This window comes from Misgurnus anguillicaudatus, chromosome 21 (genome assembly GCF_027580225.2).
Source record: "Misgurnus anguillicaudatus chromosome 21, ASM2758022v2, whole genome shotgun sequence".
Lineage (NCBI taxonomy): Eukaryota > Metazoa > Chordata > Actinopteri > Cypriniformes > Cobitidae > Misgurnus > Misgurnus anguillicaudatus.
The window spans coordinates 26,661,717-26,677,827 of NC_073357.2; the positions used below are offsets into that span (position 1 = coordinate 26,661,717).

At 37.9% G+C, this 16,111-nt stretch overlaps 1 protein-coding gene across 2 annotated transcripts; it reads left to right on the top strand.

Moving 5' to 3' along the window:
• Positions 1-1,301: 1,301 nt before the first annotated feature.
• cirop (ciliated left-right organizer metallopeptidase) lies at positions 1,302-11,707 on the top strand. 2 transcript variants are annotated; one of them, XM_073859672.1, is made up of 15 exons: positions 1,302-1,417; positions 1,687-2,082; positions 4,313-4,406; positions 4,512-4,563; positions 4,759-4,908; positions 5,072-5,197; positions 7,225-7,309; positions 8,336-8,481; positions 8,587-8,770; positions 8,976-9,042; positions 9,120-9,216; positions 9,910-10,017; positions 10,125-10,253; positions 10,574-10,680; positions 11,172-11,707. In XM_073859672.1, exons 2-15 carry the CDS (start codon positions 1,704-1,706, stop codon positions 11,425-11,427), a joined length of 1,980 nt encoding a protein of 659 aa, XP_073715773.1. In that variant the 5' UTR covers positions 1,302-1,417; positions 1,687-1,703; the 3' UTR covers positions 11,428-11,707. The 2 variants fall into 2 exon arrangements, with proteins under 2 accessions (XP_073715773.1, XP_073715774.1); XM_073859673.1 differs by having other exon boundaries at positions 10,125-10,205.
• The last annotated feature ends 4,404 nt before the right edge of the window (positions 11,708-16,111 follow it).

Genomic DNA, 16,111 nt, shown 5'->3' on the forward strand with positions numbered 1-16,111 from the left:
TAGTTCGAGTGAAAACTACAAAAACTTGCTTTATGGCAGACCTACAATCCAATCAGAGCAAGCTATGCTGCAGTATTTATGACAGTGGTAATGGACAATTACGCTTCTAACCTGTAGGGGGAGCAAAGAGCAATAAGTCTTTAGTGTTGCTTTAAAAGTTCTTAAAAAGGTCATAACACTTGTTAACCCTTAATTAGTCTCTAGTAGATCTTTTATTCATTACAAAGAAGCTTTGGAACAATAGAAAGTTCATATGAATGTCAAAGGTTCGTTAAGGAATGGAATCATACAGCCCGACAAAAAGCCCAACATTTCTTTTTAAATGTATTTGAATATTTATTGTGGTTCAGTTTCTTAAATTGTTTACAAATTGCAAAAGTAATTTTTTTAACCTAGGACTCTGTTAAGATCTTAAGGTGAAAGTTGAATGAAGTTTATTTAACTAAGTTCAGGAGGAGCATGTCCATGTAATCCCATGTCTATCCCAGTTAAAGAGGGGGAGTACTCTGGGTTCGGGCTAATATTCCGAGCTCGGGGGCCCACTCCTTAAACAGCATGCCAAATATGCTTTATATACAGTACTGTGCAAAAGTCTTGTTGTTTTAGAAGTTTTAATGTCCATCCATATTTATTTTTCAATCTATTTTATTAAGCTACAAACAGAAAATACAGGAAATATGTACAAAAATTAAAATTTTCAGGACTAAATGTCTTTTTTATGCATCGTCTGTGTTTAGCGTGACCTCTCTTGGCACTAAACACATTTTGAGCGTTTTTGAGCAGAATGAAATAAAAATACTAATTTCTTTCAAATTAAAAATTAGTATTTAATTTTATTTAGGTTTAAGAGATCCTGCAGTGTCTTGCTATTGTTCAAGTGGAAAGGGAGTTTACTCTAAAAACTTGACACATCCGTTTACATTTGAATACAGTTTTTAATACTATATACACATTTCCTTTATTTTCTGAATGTATTCTATTAAAGAGACTGATAAACAATTATATATATGATCACTAACATTGCAAAAACAACAAATCGAATTCCTTTCATGGTTGCCTAAAACCAGTATTGCACAGTATTGCTGTATATCATTACCCTATTGATAACATGTTAATGGGAACTCTTACAACATAGATTAAAACTTCCAAGAAATGAAGACAGGCTTTTATTAGATATGTTGTCCCAGGTTATAATGGATGCATTGTGCCATCAATTCCACTGAAACTGTGAGGTGTGAGGTGTTTTATTAGCACTTCAAAGCTTGCATTGTCAATGATCACTTTCTTTACATCCTGGAGGAGGAATAGGAAGCACAGGATCATTCACCTTTAAGAAACACCACACTAAAGAATAAGCTAACTAAATAGCAGAAGCCGATTTGATGGTGTTACAGGATGAAAAGCTGATACTGTGCTGGTAAGAAATTCATTGACTGAATTGTAAATGTATTATAAATACATTTTGCCTTTTAACGTTGTAATGTTTGTAGAAGATCTGTTTTATTCATACAATATTTAGGAGAGACATAAATATCATCTAAAGTTTCTGTTATGATAGTTAAAGCAAACAGATAATAAATGGGCATGCATGTGTAACTTAATGAGGATAATGTACTTTAAAACCTTTCTGAAATGAAGACATCATTGTGATCATGGACTGATAAAAGTGTTTCTCTTATGCTGTAGGTCCTTTGGTCTATGTAATGGCTTTTCTGCATTGTGTTTGTATTGGCGTATTACTGCTGCCATGGTTTCAATGTTGCTGGGGGAAGTGCATCTTTGACAAAGTTCAGAGATCAGTCAAAGTTGTGTCCCCATCCATTAGTAAACAAAACTTGGGTCATTGGTCCGTGAATGAAACTGCACGTAACTATCAAACTCTTATCACTGGATCAGAAGACAATTCGGCTGAACATTCTCAGAGATCTAAAAGATCAGATAGAGATACATTTCCTGATCCACAACCAATCAGGATCAAGACCTGGATTCCAAGAGAAAGCCCCATCCTCTCAGACCAGGAGGGAGAGAGATTAATGGCAGCAGTTAATGAGGCCATAATCAAAGTATCCAGTTTACTGTCAGGTGTGTGATTCCTTAAATAGCACCTATTGTCTGATTTTTTCATTTGTTTGGTGTGTAAGTGTGTGTTAGTAGTACATGTTAACGATATGCAAAAGGTACAAGCCCCAAAGTAAACTATGATGCAAGTTATCGTCTCCAACGTAAATCTCTTTTCTTGGACTACGACAAACACACGGATTGTAGGCAACAGTTTACTTCCTGGGATTGGTGATGTAGAAAAGACCCGCATTATCGGAATTCCTCCCGCTTCGGACTCACAGCCTGTAAGTTAACTCCTGTTAGCAACCGAATCTTTCAAACATGGTAAGGAGCGTCACATTTCCGGCTGACATCAGAGGTATTCAGGCCACACAACGTACAGATTAGCTGGTCAATCAGGGACACAAAGCTTTTCAAATCCGTGCGTTTCAGGAAGAGAGTGAAATCTGGAGCAACAAAAATGTACCATATGTGGAAAAATAATGTGTTTTTAAACATATACCAAATACACAAAATAACATTGTTTTTAGCAATGAAATAGGTGCACTTTAAAGAAATAATCAATGCTCCAACTTCCAAACCCATGGGCATCATAACCTTTAATAATAATAATAATAATAATAATAAAAGCACTTTGAGGTCATTGAGTTGATGTAAAGTGCGCTATAAATAACATTTATTATTATTATTAGACTATTATATGTTTTGGACCACACACAATTCTTTTTTTTGCTTCCTATGCCCATATGACTCTCTTCATTTTGTGGAGTCTTTATTTGGCAGACACTTTTTATCCAAAGCTTACAGTAGCTACATTAACATTAACCCCGTAAATTTTTTATCAATAACGTTAAGTGTGTTATGCTGCGTTCACACGTTATCGTACTTGCCCTTGTTTTTGTGTGATAACAACACCACGTGACCTTCAACTCGAAGCTGTTCACGCCCTCGAATTGGGGATTGTGCGTTTCTGTAGCAACAATAACAAATTAAATCCGTGAGAAATTGTTTTCATGTGTAAAGTATAATTACATCATGAAATTTTAATGCTTGAGCTAAATATTGCAGAACACAGAAAGTGCGTCAGGTAAAGCCCGATTTATAGTCGTGCGTAAAGGGCTCGTTATAGTTGTGCGTAGGTCCTACGGCGTAGCCGTGACGGGGTAGGTTCCGCGTCGGTTTTCATTTATACTTTAGCGTCGTCGTCCGCGTCGACGTTTAAACACACACGCAGACCGGAAATACCTATGACGCAGTTTTTTACCTGACAGGAGGAGTTCTGGTGGAGATCTGGCGCGCTGTTAAAAATTTTGCGAGGTGCACGTCAGGGTACGCAGAGGTACACACAGGCTACGGATAACCTACGGCGTAGAGCTTACGCACGACTATAAATTGGGCTTAAGTTCTACGCCGTAGCTACACCGTAGGTTGTCTTCTTCGACGGTCGCGGTGCTACTGTGGTTACACGCGTGGTTACTGCCTACCAGCGGTCTGCGGGTGTGTTTGCACGTCGATGCGGATGACGACGCAAAAGTATAAATGAAAACCGACGCACAACGATGGCCCTGTCCCAAATGGCACACTCCGGACTTGTGGTCCTCCTCAGAGTCCACACTTTGATGACATCATCTAGTGCAGACTTTAGGGACCCTTGATGCGAGTCCATGTGGGTGCACCGGAGTCGTATTTTGGGGCAGACTCGAGCGTCACGCCGGAAATAGGTAGAGAAGTTGCCCGTCAGTATGAACTCCTCCCTTCCATCGTCTGATTGGTCTGATTGCTCTTTCGCAAAGACTTCTGGGTTGGTAAAGTGCGCAAAGCCTGCTGCAGTGCGGGCTTCGCTGAAGACCGCATCAAGGGGGCAAAGGAGGCGCTGATGAGCACATGGCTAAGAATAAACAAAGCCAGTGCTCTCACACAAAACATGGGTCTGTCATGGTTCTGCCACAAGACTAGATTAAACAAAGGACAAAATGGCAGAACCATGACATCAAGGGGGCAAAGGAGGCCACAAGACCGAAACTCCACATAAAGTGCGCCATTTGGGACAGGGCCTATAACAAGCCCTTAACACTGAATGTGCGTAAGGTTGCAGCGGTCACGTTTCACAGCTTCAACATTTAAAATAGTTTATTTTATGGTTATATAAACAAAGGAAAGTCAAGATTTAAAGTTTCATCAGGGTGAGAATGAAGGGATTTTGTTGCATCTTTTCTTTGTCAGCAAAATTTTTTGTGTATATTGTTTATAGTTATAGGAGTTCCAGATAGACTGCTGTTAAACAGAGACATCAACAAGTACTGCAAATTCATCTGGAGAAACAGTAACACAGTCAACTATATGAAGTATGTTTCAGATGTTTTGTGGCATTTATTTATATTCCTATAGGCATTTCAAATTTTTATCAATAACTTTTATCAATAATTCACCACTACTTTCCTGAATTCCAGATGTGGCAGAGCCAATGATAACTACAGATCTGAGAGCTGTCTGGATGTGACTGTAAGTCCTTAAGTATTAGTATAAATGTATTCATATAATGATTTGTATTAATAAAATGCATATATTAATATTCTCAGGGATTAATAATAATTAAAAGTCTTTTTAAAATCTTGTTCTTTGCATGTTTATAAATTCCATTGTCGTAACTCTATTTCTAAAGAGCTCTGATCATACCTACCTGCTTTTGATTGACAGATACCAGATGAGCACCTGAATGGCTGTTTCATTTATCCGCATCCTGATCATCCAATCCAAAACGTGCTGAAGCCAGAGGGGGCGGGAGTTCCTGACACTGACTTCCTGCTTTATGTGTTCACTCACAGTACTGATAAATGTCGGACAGAGGTAGAGACCGCCAGCTGATAGATGCTCCATTTATTACTAATCATGGATCAGTTCATTTTCCCTCATAGAACTTTACAATAGTGTGTAATCAGTAGTATACAATAAACTGCTATTTATGCAGTCTGTTGAAATAATGCTTATACATCTGCTCTGTCTTTCTCAGTCCAGTGTTTTAGCGTATGCTGCTCATTGTCAGACAGACTCTGTTGGACGACCTATAGCTGGGGTCATGGTCATCTGTAGAGAACACCTCAGTGTGGAAAGATACACACATGATCACTTTGTGCAGGTGACAGCAGATATATTAGAAATAATATATGAATTATCATAATTAATAAGAAGTGAGAATTGTGGATATACACTCACCTAAAGGATTATTAGGAACACCATACTAATACTGTGTTTGACCCCCTTTCGCCTTCAGAACTGCTTTAATTTTACGCGCATTGATTCGAAGGTGCTGAAAGCATTCTTTAAAAATTTTGGCCTATACTGATAGGGTAGCACCTTGCAGTTGATGGAGATTTGTGGGATGCACATCTAGGGCACGAAGCTCCCGTTCCACCACATCCCAAAGATGCTCTATTGAGTTGAGATCTGGTGATTGTGGGGGCCATTTTAGTACAGTGAACTCATTATCATGTTCAAGAAACCAATTTGAAATTATTTGAGCTTTGTGACATAGTATATTATCCTGCTGGAAGTAGCCATCAGAGGATGGGGACATGGTGGCCATAAAGGGATGGACATGGTCAGAAACAATGCTCAGGTAGGCCGTGGCATTTAAATGATGCCCAATTGGCACTAAGGTGCCTAAAGTGTGCCAAGAAAACATCCCCCACACCATTATACCACCACCGCCAGCCTGCACAGTGGTAACAAGGCATGATGGATCATGTTCTCATTCTGTTTACACCAAATTCTGACTCAGAAATCGAGACTCATCAGACCAGGCAAATTTTTCCAGTCTTCAACTGTGCAATTTTGGTGAGCTTGTGCAAAGTGTAGCCTCTTTTTCCTATTTGTAGTGGAGATGAGTGGTACCCGGTGGGGTCTTCTGCTGTTGTAGCCCATCCGCCTCAAGGTTGTGCGGGTTGTGGCTTCACAAATGCTTTGCTGCATACCTCGTTGTAACAAGTGATTATTTCAGTCAAAGTTGTTCTTCTATCAGTTTGAATCAGTCGCCTCATTCTCCTCTGACCTCTAGCATCAACAAGGCATTTTCGCCCACAGGACTGCCGCATACTGAATGTTTTTCCCTTTTCACACCATTCTTTGTAAACCCTAGAAATGGTTGTGCGTAAAATTCCCTGTAACTGAGCAGATTGTGAAATACTCAGACTTGCCTGTCTGGCACCAACAACCATGCCACGCTCAGAATTGCTTAATTCACCTTTCTTTCCCATTCTGACATTCAGTTTGGAGTTCAGGAGATTGTCTTGACCAGGACCACACCCCTAAATGCATTGAAGCAACTGCCATGTGATTGGTTGATTAGATAATTGCATTAATGAGAAATTGAACAGGTGTTCCTAATAATCCTTTAGGCGTGTGTACACCGATCAGCCATAACATTATGACAACCTGCTTAATATTGTGTAGGTCCCCCTTTTGCCACCAAAACAGCCTTGACCCGTTGAGGCATGGACTTCACTAAACCTTTTTTATCAGAACCAGCCTTCACTTTTTCAGCAACTTCAGCCACAATAGCTCTTCAGTTGGATCGGACCACACGGGCCAGCCTTCGCTCCCCACAAGCATCAACGAGCCTTGGCTGCACCAAACCTTATGCTTGCCTATTTTTCTTGCTTCTAACACATCAACTTTGAGGACAAACACTTGCTTAATGTGTTAGAGACAGGAATAATGGGCAAGCGTAAGGATCTGATTTGACTTTGACAAGGGCCAAATTGTGATGGCTAGATGACTGGGTCAGAGCATCTCCAACACCGCAGCTCTTGTGCAGTGTACCTGGTCTGCAGTGGTCAGTTCCTATCAAAATGGTCCAAGGAAGGAAAAGTGGTGAACCTGTGATCATGGGCAGCAAAGGCTCATTGATGCACTTGGGGAGCGAAGGCTGGCCCGTGTGGTCAGATCCATACTGATGCTGAAATTGCTGAAAAAGTGAATGCTGGTTCTGATAGAAAGGTCTAGTGGAGTCCACGCCTCAACAGGTCAGGGCTGTTTTGGGGCAAAAGGGGGACCAACAAAATATTAGGCAGGTGGTCATAATGTTATGGCTGTATAATGTATATATACGGTAAATAATTTGTGTGCATATTTCACTCTTTTTACTCTCATTTTGTTGTTGTACAGACTGTCCTGCATGAACTGTTTCATGTATTGGGCTTCAGTAAAGAGCTCTACAGCAGATGGAGAGATTGCTCGACCTCCTCTCAGGGTTAGTAACACTGCTTTACTTCTCTTTTATAGTGTTGCCTAAATATTTGTCTGTGATGTCTTGATGTAGCCATGTTACCAGAAATCTTTTTTTTAGATGCATTTCTGACATTTTATGAAGAAATATATGACCCTGTCTGTGAAATCAAATCTAATTTTGAGATTAAGAGCATCAGAGTTTGATTTAATTTATTATTATTATTTATTTAATTTAATTTATAATTTATTTAATTTATTATATGAAATGACCTTACTAGAGTTATCAAGGTTATATTTTCACAGAATGCTCTTTACATTATGTAGGAAGTAAATCAGAAATTTAACATTAGCTGGGTTTTAGCTGTTTTTTTCTATTATTAAAAACACATACCCTTGTTTTCACAGACAAGGTTTACAGGGATAGTTCACTCAAATATGAAAATTCTGTCATCATTTACTCACTCTTATGTTGTTACAAACCTGTATAACTGTCTTTGTTCTGAATGATAAACATAAAGGAAGATATTTTGAGAAATGTTTGTAACCAAACCGCTCGTGGACCCCATTTACTTCCACTCCCATATATTTTTCCTACTATGGAAGTGAATGGGGTCCACAAATGGTTTGGTTACAAACATTTCTCAAAATATCTTCTGTGGTGTTCATCAAAACAAAGAAATTTATACAGGTTTGCAACATCATGAGGGTGAGCTTTTTGGGTGAACTATCCCTTTAAGGTTAGTACTAGACTAAACCACATGTCTGAGCTGACAATAACTTTGACAGACAGATCTTAAAATAGGCCAAAGCCACTGATTTGTCTGAAGATACACACCAGTAATGTCTTTTTCTAAGGCATGTTTATAAAAGATGCTTAAATATCTTAATTAAGTCCTAGTCCTGGCATTAGCCAAGCCTTGTCTGTGAAACTAGACCATAGCATGTTATTTTTTGCCCCAATCTTTGGTTGCATGAATTACTGACTTGATTTCTGATCTTTCATTGTACATTGCTTGTAATTGTTGTCATTTTTTGATTTGCTATTTAGCTGATGAAGACTGTTGGTCTTATGGCCATGTGACCAGCACAGATGAGATGGGTGAGGTTAGACTTTATTCACCGGCTGTGATCAGAGCTATGCAGAAACATCTCAACTCTACACAGTCTGACCTCGGAGCTCCGTTAGAGAACAAGGTACTTCAAGACCACACAAACATCTCTTTAAACACTAACACACAACTTATGAAACATGCATGGGCTATTTAAATTCAGACTTTTTGAACTCTTTTTGCTTTTTAGGATGCTGGTTCTGATGGTCTCTCATCACACTGGGAGGCTCGTGTGTTGCAGGGTTCCATAATGACAGCTTCATTGGCAGAACCGTCACTGGTCCGGATCGATCCGGTCACACTCGCTGCTCTTCAGGATACAGGCTGGTACTCGGTCAACTTTAGCCGGGCTCAGAGTTTGGTGTGGGGAGACGGTAAGACATCCACAGTTGAGACCAACTGTTATAAAGCTTAGAGGCAAGACTAAGTTTTTATTCTTTGTTTTTCAGTATATGCTTATGTTGACTCTGTAAAGCTTTAATCGAAAGATCAAATAATACGTGTTTAAAAATATGATAGTTTTCAAATCTAAGATGTGTTGCTGTTAGAGTCAATGTTTTATGTGTGTGTGTGTTTTAGGTGAAGGTGGTCAGTTTGGGTCTGTCTCTACCTGTCACAATAACTCAACCTTTTTTTGCACAGGCAGGTAATCAAATTAAACAAACAAAACAATTGTTAATTCATCATCCATATGTTACATCTACCATCTTGTTGCACATGTAGTGGATTGGGTTGTCATTACCTTCACCTCCACAAGGGGGAGTGTCTTACTGATCAGTTCCTGGATGGCTGCTTTATTTTCAAACCGCTGGCGAATGCTGTAAGTCCTCAGGTTTTTTTTTTTTTAGGGATTTTGTTCTCTTAAAGTCCCAAATTTTCATATGCTTTAAAACAAACCATGTGCAAATTCCTCATGCAACACCATCGCTGAGTAGTTTATTAGGAGACTAATTTGCACATTCATAGATCCGCATATACTAAATAAGGGAATTATATTTAAAGGTGCAGTGTGTACATTTTAGCGACATCTAGTGGTGAGGTTGCAAATTGCAACCAACGGCTAAAGCCACTGCTCACCCCTCACTTTTAAAACACATAGAGAGCTACGGTAGCCACCACCAGACAAACATGTCATAGTCGAGGACAACTTAGTAAAACAGTTTGTCCATTAATGGCTTCTGTAGAAAAATGGTGGCACAAAATGGCAACTTCCATGTAAGGGGACCCTCGGTGTATGTAGATAAAAACATCTCATTCATTATGACAGGTCTTTATACACCCCTGATAATATAGTTTTGTAAAATATTTTGCATTTCTGTCAAGAGATCCTTCTAAAAATTACACACTGCACCTTTAAAAAGTTTTAAAGTATGCAGAAATTACGCTCACAGGAAAAAACTTTTACAGAAGCTATTATGATGCTCAAAGATGGGGGTTAAGTGATAAATTATCGGCTACAGGGGGACTTTAACAAAAATTGTTATTAAGGTGTAATGTAATTGCTCTTCATCAGAGTGAGTGCTGGAAAGAGCAGAATAACAGCAGCAGTGGATTGGAGGCATGGAGAGGTGAAATCTTTGGATCTGACAGTCGATGTTTCATATCTAACCTCACCAGAAAGGTGTTGCAATTGCTCTAACCTACATACAATAAATGCTTATAGTTATAAATGTCAGTTTGCATATATTAGGACTCTAACTAAATAACACTATGTTGGTGTTTTATTAGAGTCATTCATCCTCCAGTCAGCCAGTTGCAGGTTATTGTTATAGACACAGGTGCACTGGAATAAACAGGTATCAAATCCAGGTGATGGATTCTGATTGGTTGGATTGTCCAGCAGGAGAAAGCATCAAGGTTTGTCAGAACGGCATTAGTAGTTTTCTCTTATGTATCTTTAATAATAACCTATTTGCGACCCAGTCTGTGGAAAAAACAGCTAAAGTCAATTTTTGTGATTTACTGCTTTCTACAAAAAAATCATCCTATAAAAGGTAAAGCACATTCTTTACAAATATAATCATATTATCTTTAATACTGACTTGATTGAAATCGATGTGAAATCAGTGACTGAAATCAACCTTTGATGCTTCTAATGCTTACTGCTTATGCTGACCAAAATGACTTTTATGTGATGCTGCACTTACCTCATAACTTTATTTCTTTAAATTTCACAGGTACCTGATTATCAGGGTTTCATTTTCTGCCCAAACAAGAGATTATGTGAATTTTCTGATTTAACTCACACCCAAACACAACACTCATGTGGGACATGCAGAGAAAGGTTGGTGTTAATTTGACACATTTTAAAGGTGCAGTGTGTAATTTTTAGAAGGATCTCTTGACAGAAAGGCAAAATAATATACAAAACTATATTATCAGGGGTGTACAAAGACCTTTCATAATGAACCGTTATGTGTTTATTACCTTAGAACTTTACCTTATTACCTTTTTATCAACATACAAAGAGGGTTCCCTTACATGGAAGTCGCCATTTTGTGCCGCCATTTTGCTACAGAAGCCCTTAACAGACATTTTTTTTTACTAAGTTGTCTCCGACGATGACATGTTTGTCCGGTGGTGGCTACTGTAGCTTCTCTATGTGTTTCAAAAGCTAGGAGTGAGCAGTGGACTGGAGCCGTTGGTTGCAATTCACAACCTCACCACTAGATAGCGCTAAAATGTACACACTGCACCTTTAATAAAATCTTTTGTTTAGTTTTATGTAAATTGACTATACAACTATATACGCGTTGTATTCTGTGTCTATTTTAGATATCGTGACAAGATAGAGGAAGATGCCACCCATGCCAGACTGAATTTAGACGTCACCACTGTTTCCACTTTGTCACTGACTAAAGCAGAAATCCTTATGCAGGTAGTGTTGAGCCTCAGTGCAGTTTTCTCTCTGCTGCCTGCTGCTGTGCTTATCTATTGGAAGTGTTCATCAGCCAGAGGCAGAGTACATGCTGCTATTGAGGATCCATACAGGCTGGAGTTGGCAACCACATCTACCAGAACTGCTAACTAAACTTGATGTGGACATAAATGCTATATGTACAAATGTATAAACATACACATACACTGGATCACTCTGTGACCTCTTAAACACTGTGAAACAATAGACATTGGTATTACAAGATATCTGATATAGGAAGCTGTGTCGTCCTTGTAGCTACACTAACTAAAAATTACCATAGTTTTATTATAATAAACAGTGCTGGCCCAACCAAATAAGCAATAAGCATTTGCTTAGGGCCCCTGGCTGTGGCCACTAGGGGGCCCCTTGCTGTGCGTGAAAATGAAATTTACTTGCTTGTTCTTCTGTTTGTCAATAATGTTTATTAGCATAAACTGTGCAAAGTAAAAAAAATGAAAAGATTGCACTATCAGTCTGGTGCAGAGAAGAGGAAGAAGAAGAAAGATGATAAGGAAAGAAAGGAGCAAAAAAAGGGTGTTGAATTACAAGACATGTACAACATTGTTGAAAATACTTGTAAATGTGGTTCTGTACAATGACCCATCGCTTAGTAAACATAAAAAATGGTGTTTGTTTTTTAAATAAAATGCCTGATGTGTTCTGTCAGGAATTAGTGTGGAAGAGGATAGAATATATAGTTTGTAGTTAAAATCATTAAAATCATCATTGGTACTCGGCCCGACTCCCTTGTCCAAAGTGTTTTTCAAAAATCATGCACCCCGCCTTTAAGTGTATGGAGAATCCTTATAAACTGTGTGTGTGTGTGTGCGTGCGGGCAGCGCGCGCCTTATGGGCACTTTTGAAGTATTTTCAAAGAATATACAAACATCTAATGAAAAAGCAGGTCAGTTAAATGGGCTAACTTTCCTAAAGATCTCACTAAACTGCAAAAAATTACTTTCTTACTTAGTATTTTTGTCTTAAATCAAGATGTATTTTCTTGATAAGGAAAATGACTTAAGAAAATAAATCTAGCATTTATACAAAAAATATAACATTTAAATGAATTTGTGCTTAAAACAAGCAAAAAATTTTGCTCACTATAAAGAATTTTGTGTCATATACAGTAAGCACTAAAAAACTAAAACTATTTCTTTAGCACATACACATAGGGTTGGTGAATCTCTTTTTTTTGAAGGTTTTCGTAATGATCACCTGCTTGTACTTTTTGTATAAATAATACAAATAAAATGGAAAAATATCAATTTCTCCTATTTCATCTTGTTCTGCAGACATTTACATGCAGATTATATACATTTACAGTACTTGTTGAAATATTTGTAACTGTATTTTTATCCCAAAGTGTTTATAGCAAAAAGGATTGGCAATAACAAAAAATAAACATAAAATTCAAAATAGATTTCTCTAAACATAGAAACACTGGACAACTTTTTTTATTTTGTTTTAGAAAGAGTTTAATTGATCAAAAGCAATAAAATTAAAGAAGATTTTGTGACAGATTCACCATAAGTGACAGATTTGTTGTATGTTAAATGATACACAAAATGATTATGAATATCAAATCAACAATAAAAATAAATAATCTAACAGAGAAGAAATTAGTAAAAAAATAAAACAATATTCAAAAATAAATGACAGTTTTTCATTTTATTTTCACGGGGACTTTAACTCAACAAATAAAGTTAAACAATTTAAACTTGTTTTTATAAGTTATGGCAACTAATCACAGGTCAAAACTTAAAATAGTACGTTGAATTGACTTGCCTAAGTTGCTTACAGGCTGTATTTTGTTTAGTGACAGGGTTGTGGAGTAACATGTAACTATGTGCAAATGATGAATAACCGTATTCAGTTCAAATGATTGGTAATTGGAAAACAGTTACATTTAAAAAAGTATTTTGATTGGAGTAGTAAGAATTTTACTGTTGGAAAAGTGCCACAGTTTACTAACATTATAAAGATATAAGAATGTAGAAAGCTTAACTAATTAATTAACCAGTTAATTAATAATATTACACAAATCACTTAACATTATGATATTTTGATTCTGTAATAAATATAAGAAACAAACAAAAAATACACAGACAGGCCTGTGGATTCACCTTCCTGCAGTAGGTCTTATTTTACAGGAAACATGTTATTACTGTATATTCGGTTATCTAAATATATTCTATATAAAAGTGATTATATAGTTTGGATTATATGAGAAAAGGGTTTGAAAGAACTGTCAGACAGCTCTTTAAACCTTCAGTACAGAGAAATTTCTCCTTTGAAATGATGAATGACCCAGGCAGTCATTTCTGTAAAATATAAGCAGCAATGATTCAGCCACTTTACAGCATTTTATTTCATTAATAGCAGATATTTAAAACAATATAATTTACAAACAATCATTTATTCTTTATAGTACAGTATTAATTGTATGTACAGAATCTTACCTGACAATGATACAGTATTGTTCAAAATAATAGCAGTACAATGTGACTAACCAGAATAATCAAGGTTTTTAGTATATTTTTTATTGCTACGTGGCAAACAAGTTACCAGTAGGTTCAGTAGATTCTCAGAAAACAAATGAGACCCAGCATTCATGATATGCACGCTCTTAAGGCTGTGCAATTGGGCAATTAGTTGAATTAGTTGAAAGGCGTGTGTTCAAAAAAATAGCAGTGTGGCATTCAATCACTGAGGTCATCAATTTTGTGAAGAAACAGGTGTGAATCAGGTGGCCCCTATTTAAGGATGAAGCCAACACTTGTTGAACATGCATTTGAAAGCTGAGGAAAATGAGTCGTTCAAGACATTGTTCAGAAGAACAGCGTACTTTGATTAAAAAGTTGATTGGAGAGGGGAAAACCTATAACGAGGTGCAAAAAATGATAGGCTGTTCAAGCCACAGTACACAGTGAAGACAGTGAAGCACGGAGGTGCAAGCATCATGATATGGGCATGTTTCTCCTACTATGGTGTTGGGCCTATTTATCGCATACCAGGGATCGTGGATCAGTTTGCATATGTTAAAATACTTGAAGAGGTCATGTTGCCCTATGCTGAAGAGGACATGCCCTTGAAATGGTTGTTTCAACAAGACAATGACCCAAAACACACTAGTAAACGGGCAAAGTCTTGGTTCCAAACCAACAAAATTAATGTTATGGAGTGGCCAGCCCAATCTCCAGACCTTTATCCAATTGAGAACTTGTGGGGTGATGTCAAAAATGCTGTTTCTGAAGCAAAACCAAGAAATGTGAATGAATTGTGGAATGTTGTTAAAGAATCATGGAGTGGAATAACAGCTGAGAGGTGCCACAAGTTGGTTGACTCCATGCCACACAGATGTCAAGCAGTTTTAAAAAACTGTGGTCATACAACTAAATATTAGTTTAGTGATCCACAGGATTGCTAAATCCCAGAAAAAAAATGTTTGTACAAAATAGTTTTGAGTTTGTACAGTCAAAGGTAGACACTGCTATTTTTTTAACACACCCCTTTCAACTAATTGCCCAATTGCACAGCCTTAAAAGCGTGCATATCATGAATGCTGGGTCTTGTTTGTTTTCTGAGAATCTACTGAACCTACTGTTAACTTGTTTGCCACGTAGCAATAAAAATATACTAAAAACCTTGATTATTCTGGTTAGTCACATTGTACTGCTATTATTTTGAACAATACTGTATGTTTATTTTCTGCTGTTGTAGCGGGGACCCAACAAATATCAGTTACCAGTGCTGTTTGCAGATGAGGGCTGGTGTGATCCCTGACGTTGAGGCAGAGGTCGGAGTGCTCTTTCAGATGGAGGGTGAGGGCGGGCTGGACCCGAAGGCTTTGGTGGTTGAGGAGCCTGCTGTTTCTTGGTTGATATTTGGGGACTAGCAGCAATAGAGTGGGAGAGCTTTGTTCCAACAAATACCAGTTTCTCCATTTTCTCTGAAAAGCACAGAAGTGGTGATGTTGGAGAGAAGAAGAGAGAGTGTGACAACATCAGCTATGATTCTGGCGTTCCTGAAGGCTGGGGAGTGTTATCATGCCTTCCCTGGTTGATATCTACAGAAACGTCCTTGGGTGTTTGGGTGTTTACAATCCAGCTGTAGCGAAGCCTGTGGGCAGGACTCAGCCTGAGCTGTGTCTGTGAACAGTAGTTGTTGTGACTGCAGAGTTTTATCCTTGTCATTTGAATGTCCATCCAGGTGCTGGTGTAAAATCCTGTGGTCATTTCGGACGTTCAGTAGTGGACCGGCACACACAGTTGATGGATGATGCATGAAGAAAAAGATATTGTCTTTAAGCAACCTAGCACCTAGTTTGTTTGGGTGGATACCATCTGTGTAAAAAAGTTGACTCCAGAAGATATTGAAATTGTCAATGTAATTTAGTCCTCTCATGGTGCAGGTTTTTTGCAGCCATGAATTTAAACTTAGTAGCCGAGAAAACATATTTGTTCCTTGGGCTGGGAGAGGTCCACTGATGAATGATTGAACTTTCAGTCTTGCAAGTGTTTCAAAAAGTTCATTGAAATCCCCCTTAAAGGCAGGATAGGCAGGAATTATCTAAAAAAAACTTTTTTACAAATTTGTTTAAACTGTCTTTATATACCAATACATAAGTAAAGTGTAAGTACTCTGAAAAAGAGAGTATAAAAATCGAGTGTCTTTGAACCTCTCACGACTTTTTTAAATACAGCTCATTTTTCCATTCACTCCACCCTATCCCTTCTGGGTTTCTTCTAAAGCCACGCCCCAAAACACATGAACGCGCAACGCTGACCGGCTCTGC

Excerpts from the sequence above, each read along its gene's own strand:
- cirop (XM_073859672.1), top strand. The coding sequence starts at position 1,704 with ATGGCTTTTCTGCATTGTGTTTGTATTGGCGTATTACTGCTGCCATGG. Across the intron at positions 4,564-4,758 it reads AGAGCTGTCTGGATGTGACT|ATACCAGATGAGCACCTGAA; the intron begins GTAAGTCCTTAA and ends TTTGATTGACAG. Across the intron at positions 9,217-9,909 it reads TCAAACCGCTGGCGAATGCT|AGTGAGTGCTGGAAAGAGCA; the intron begins GTAAGTCCTCAG and ends GCTCTTCATCAG.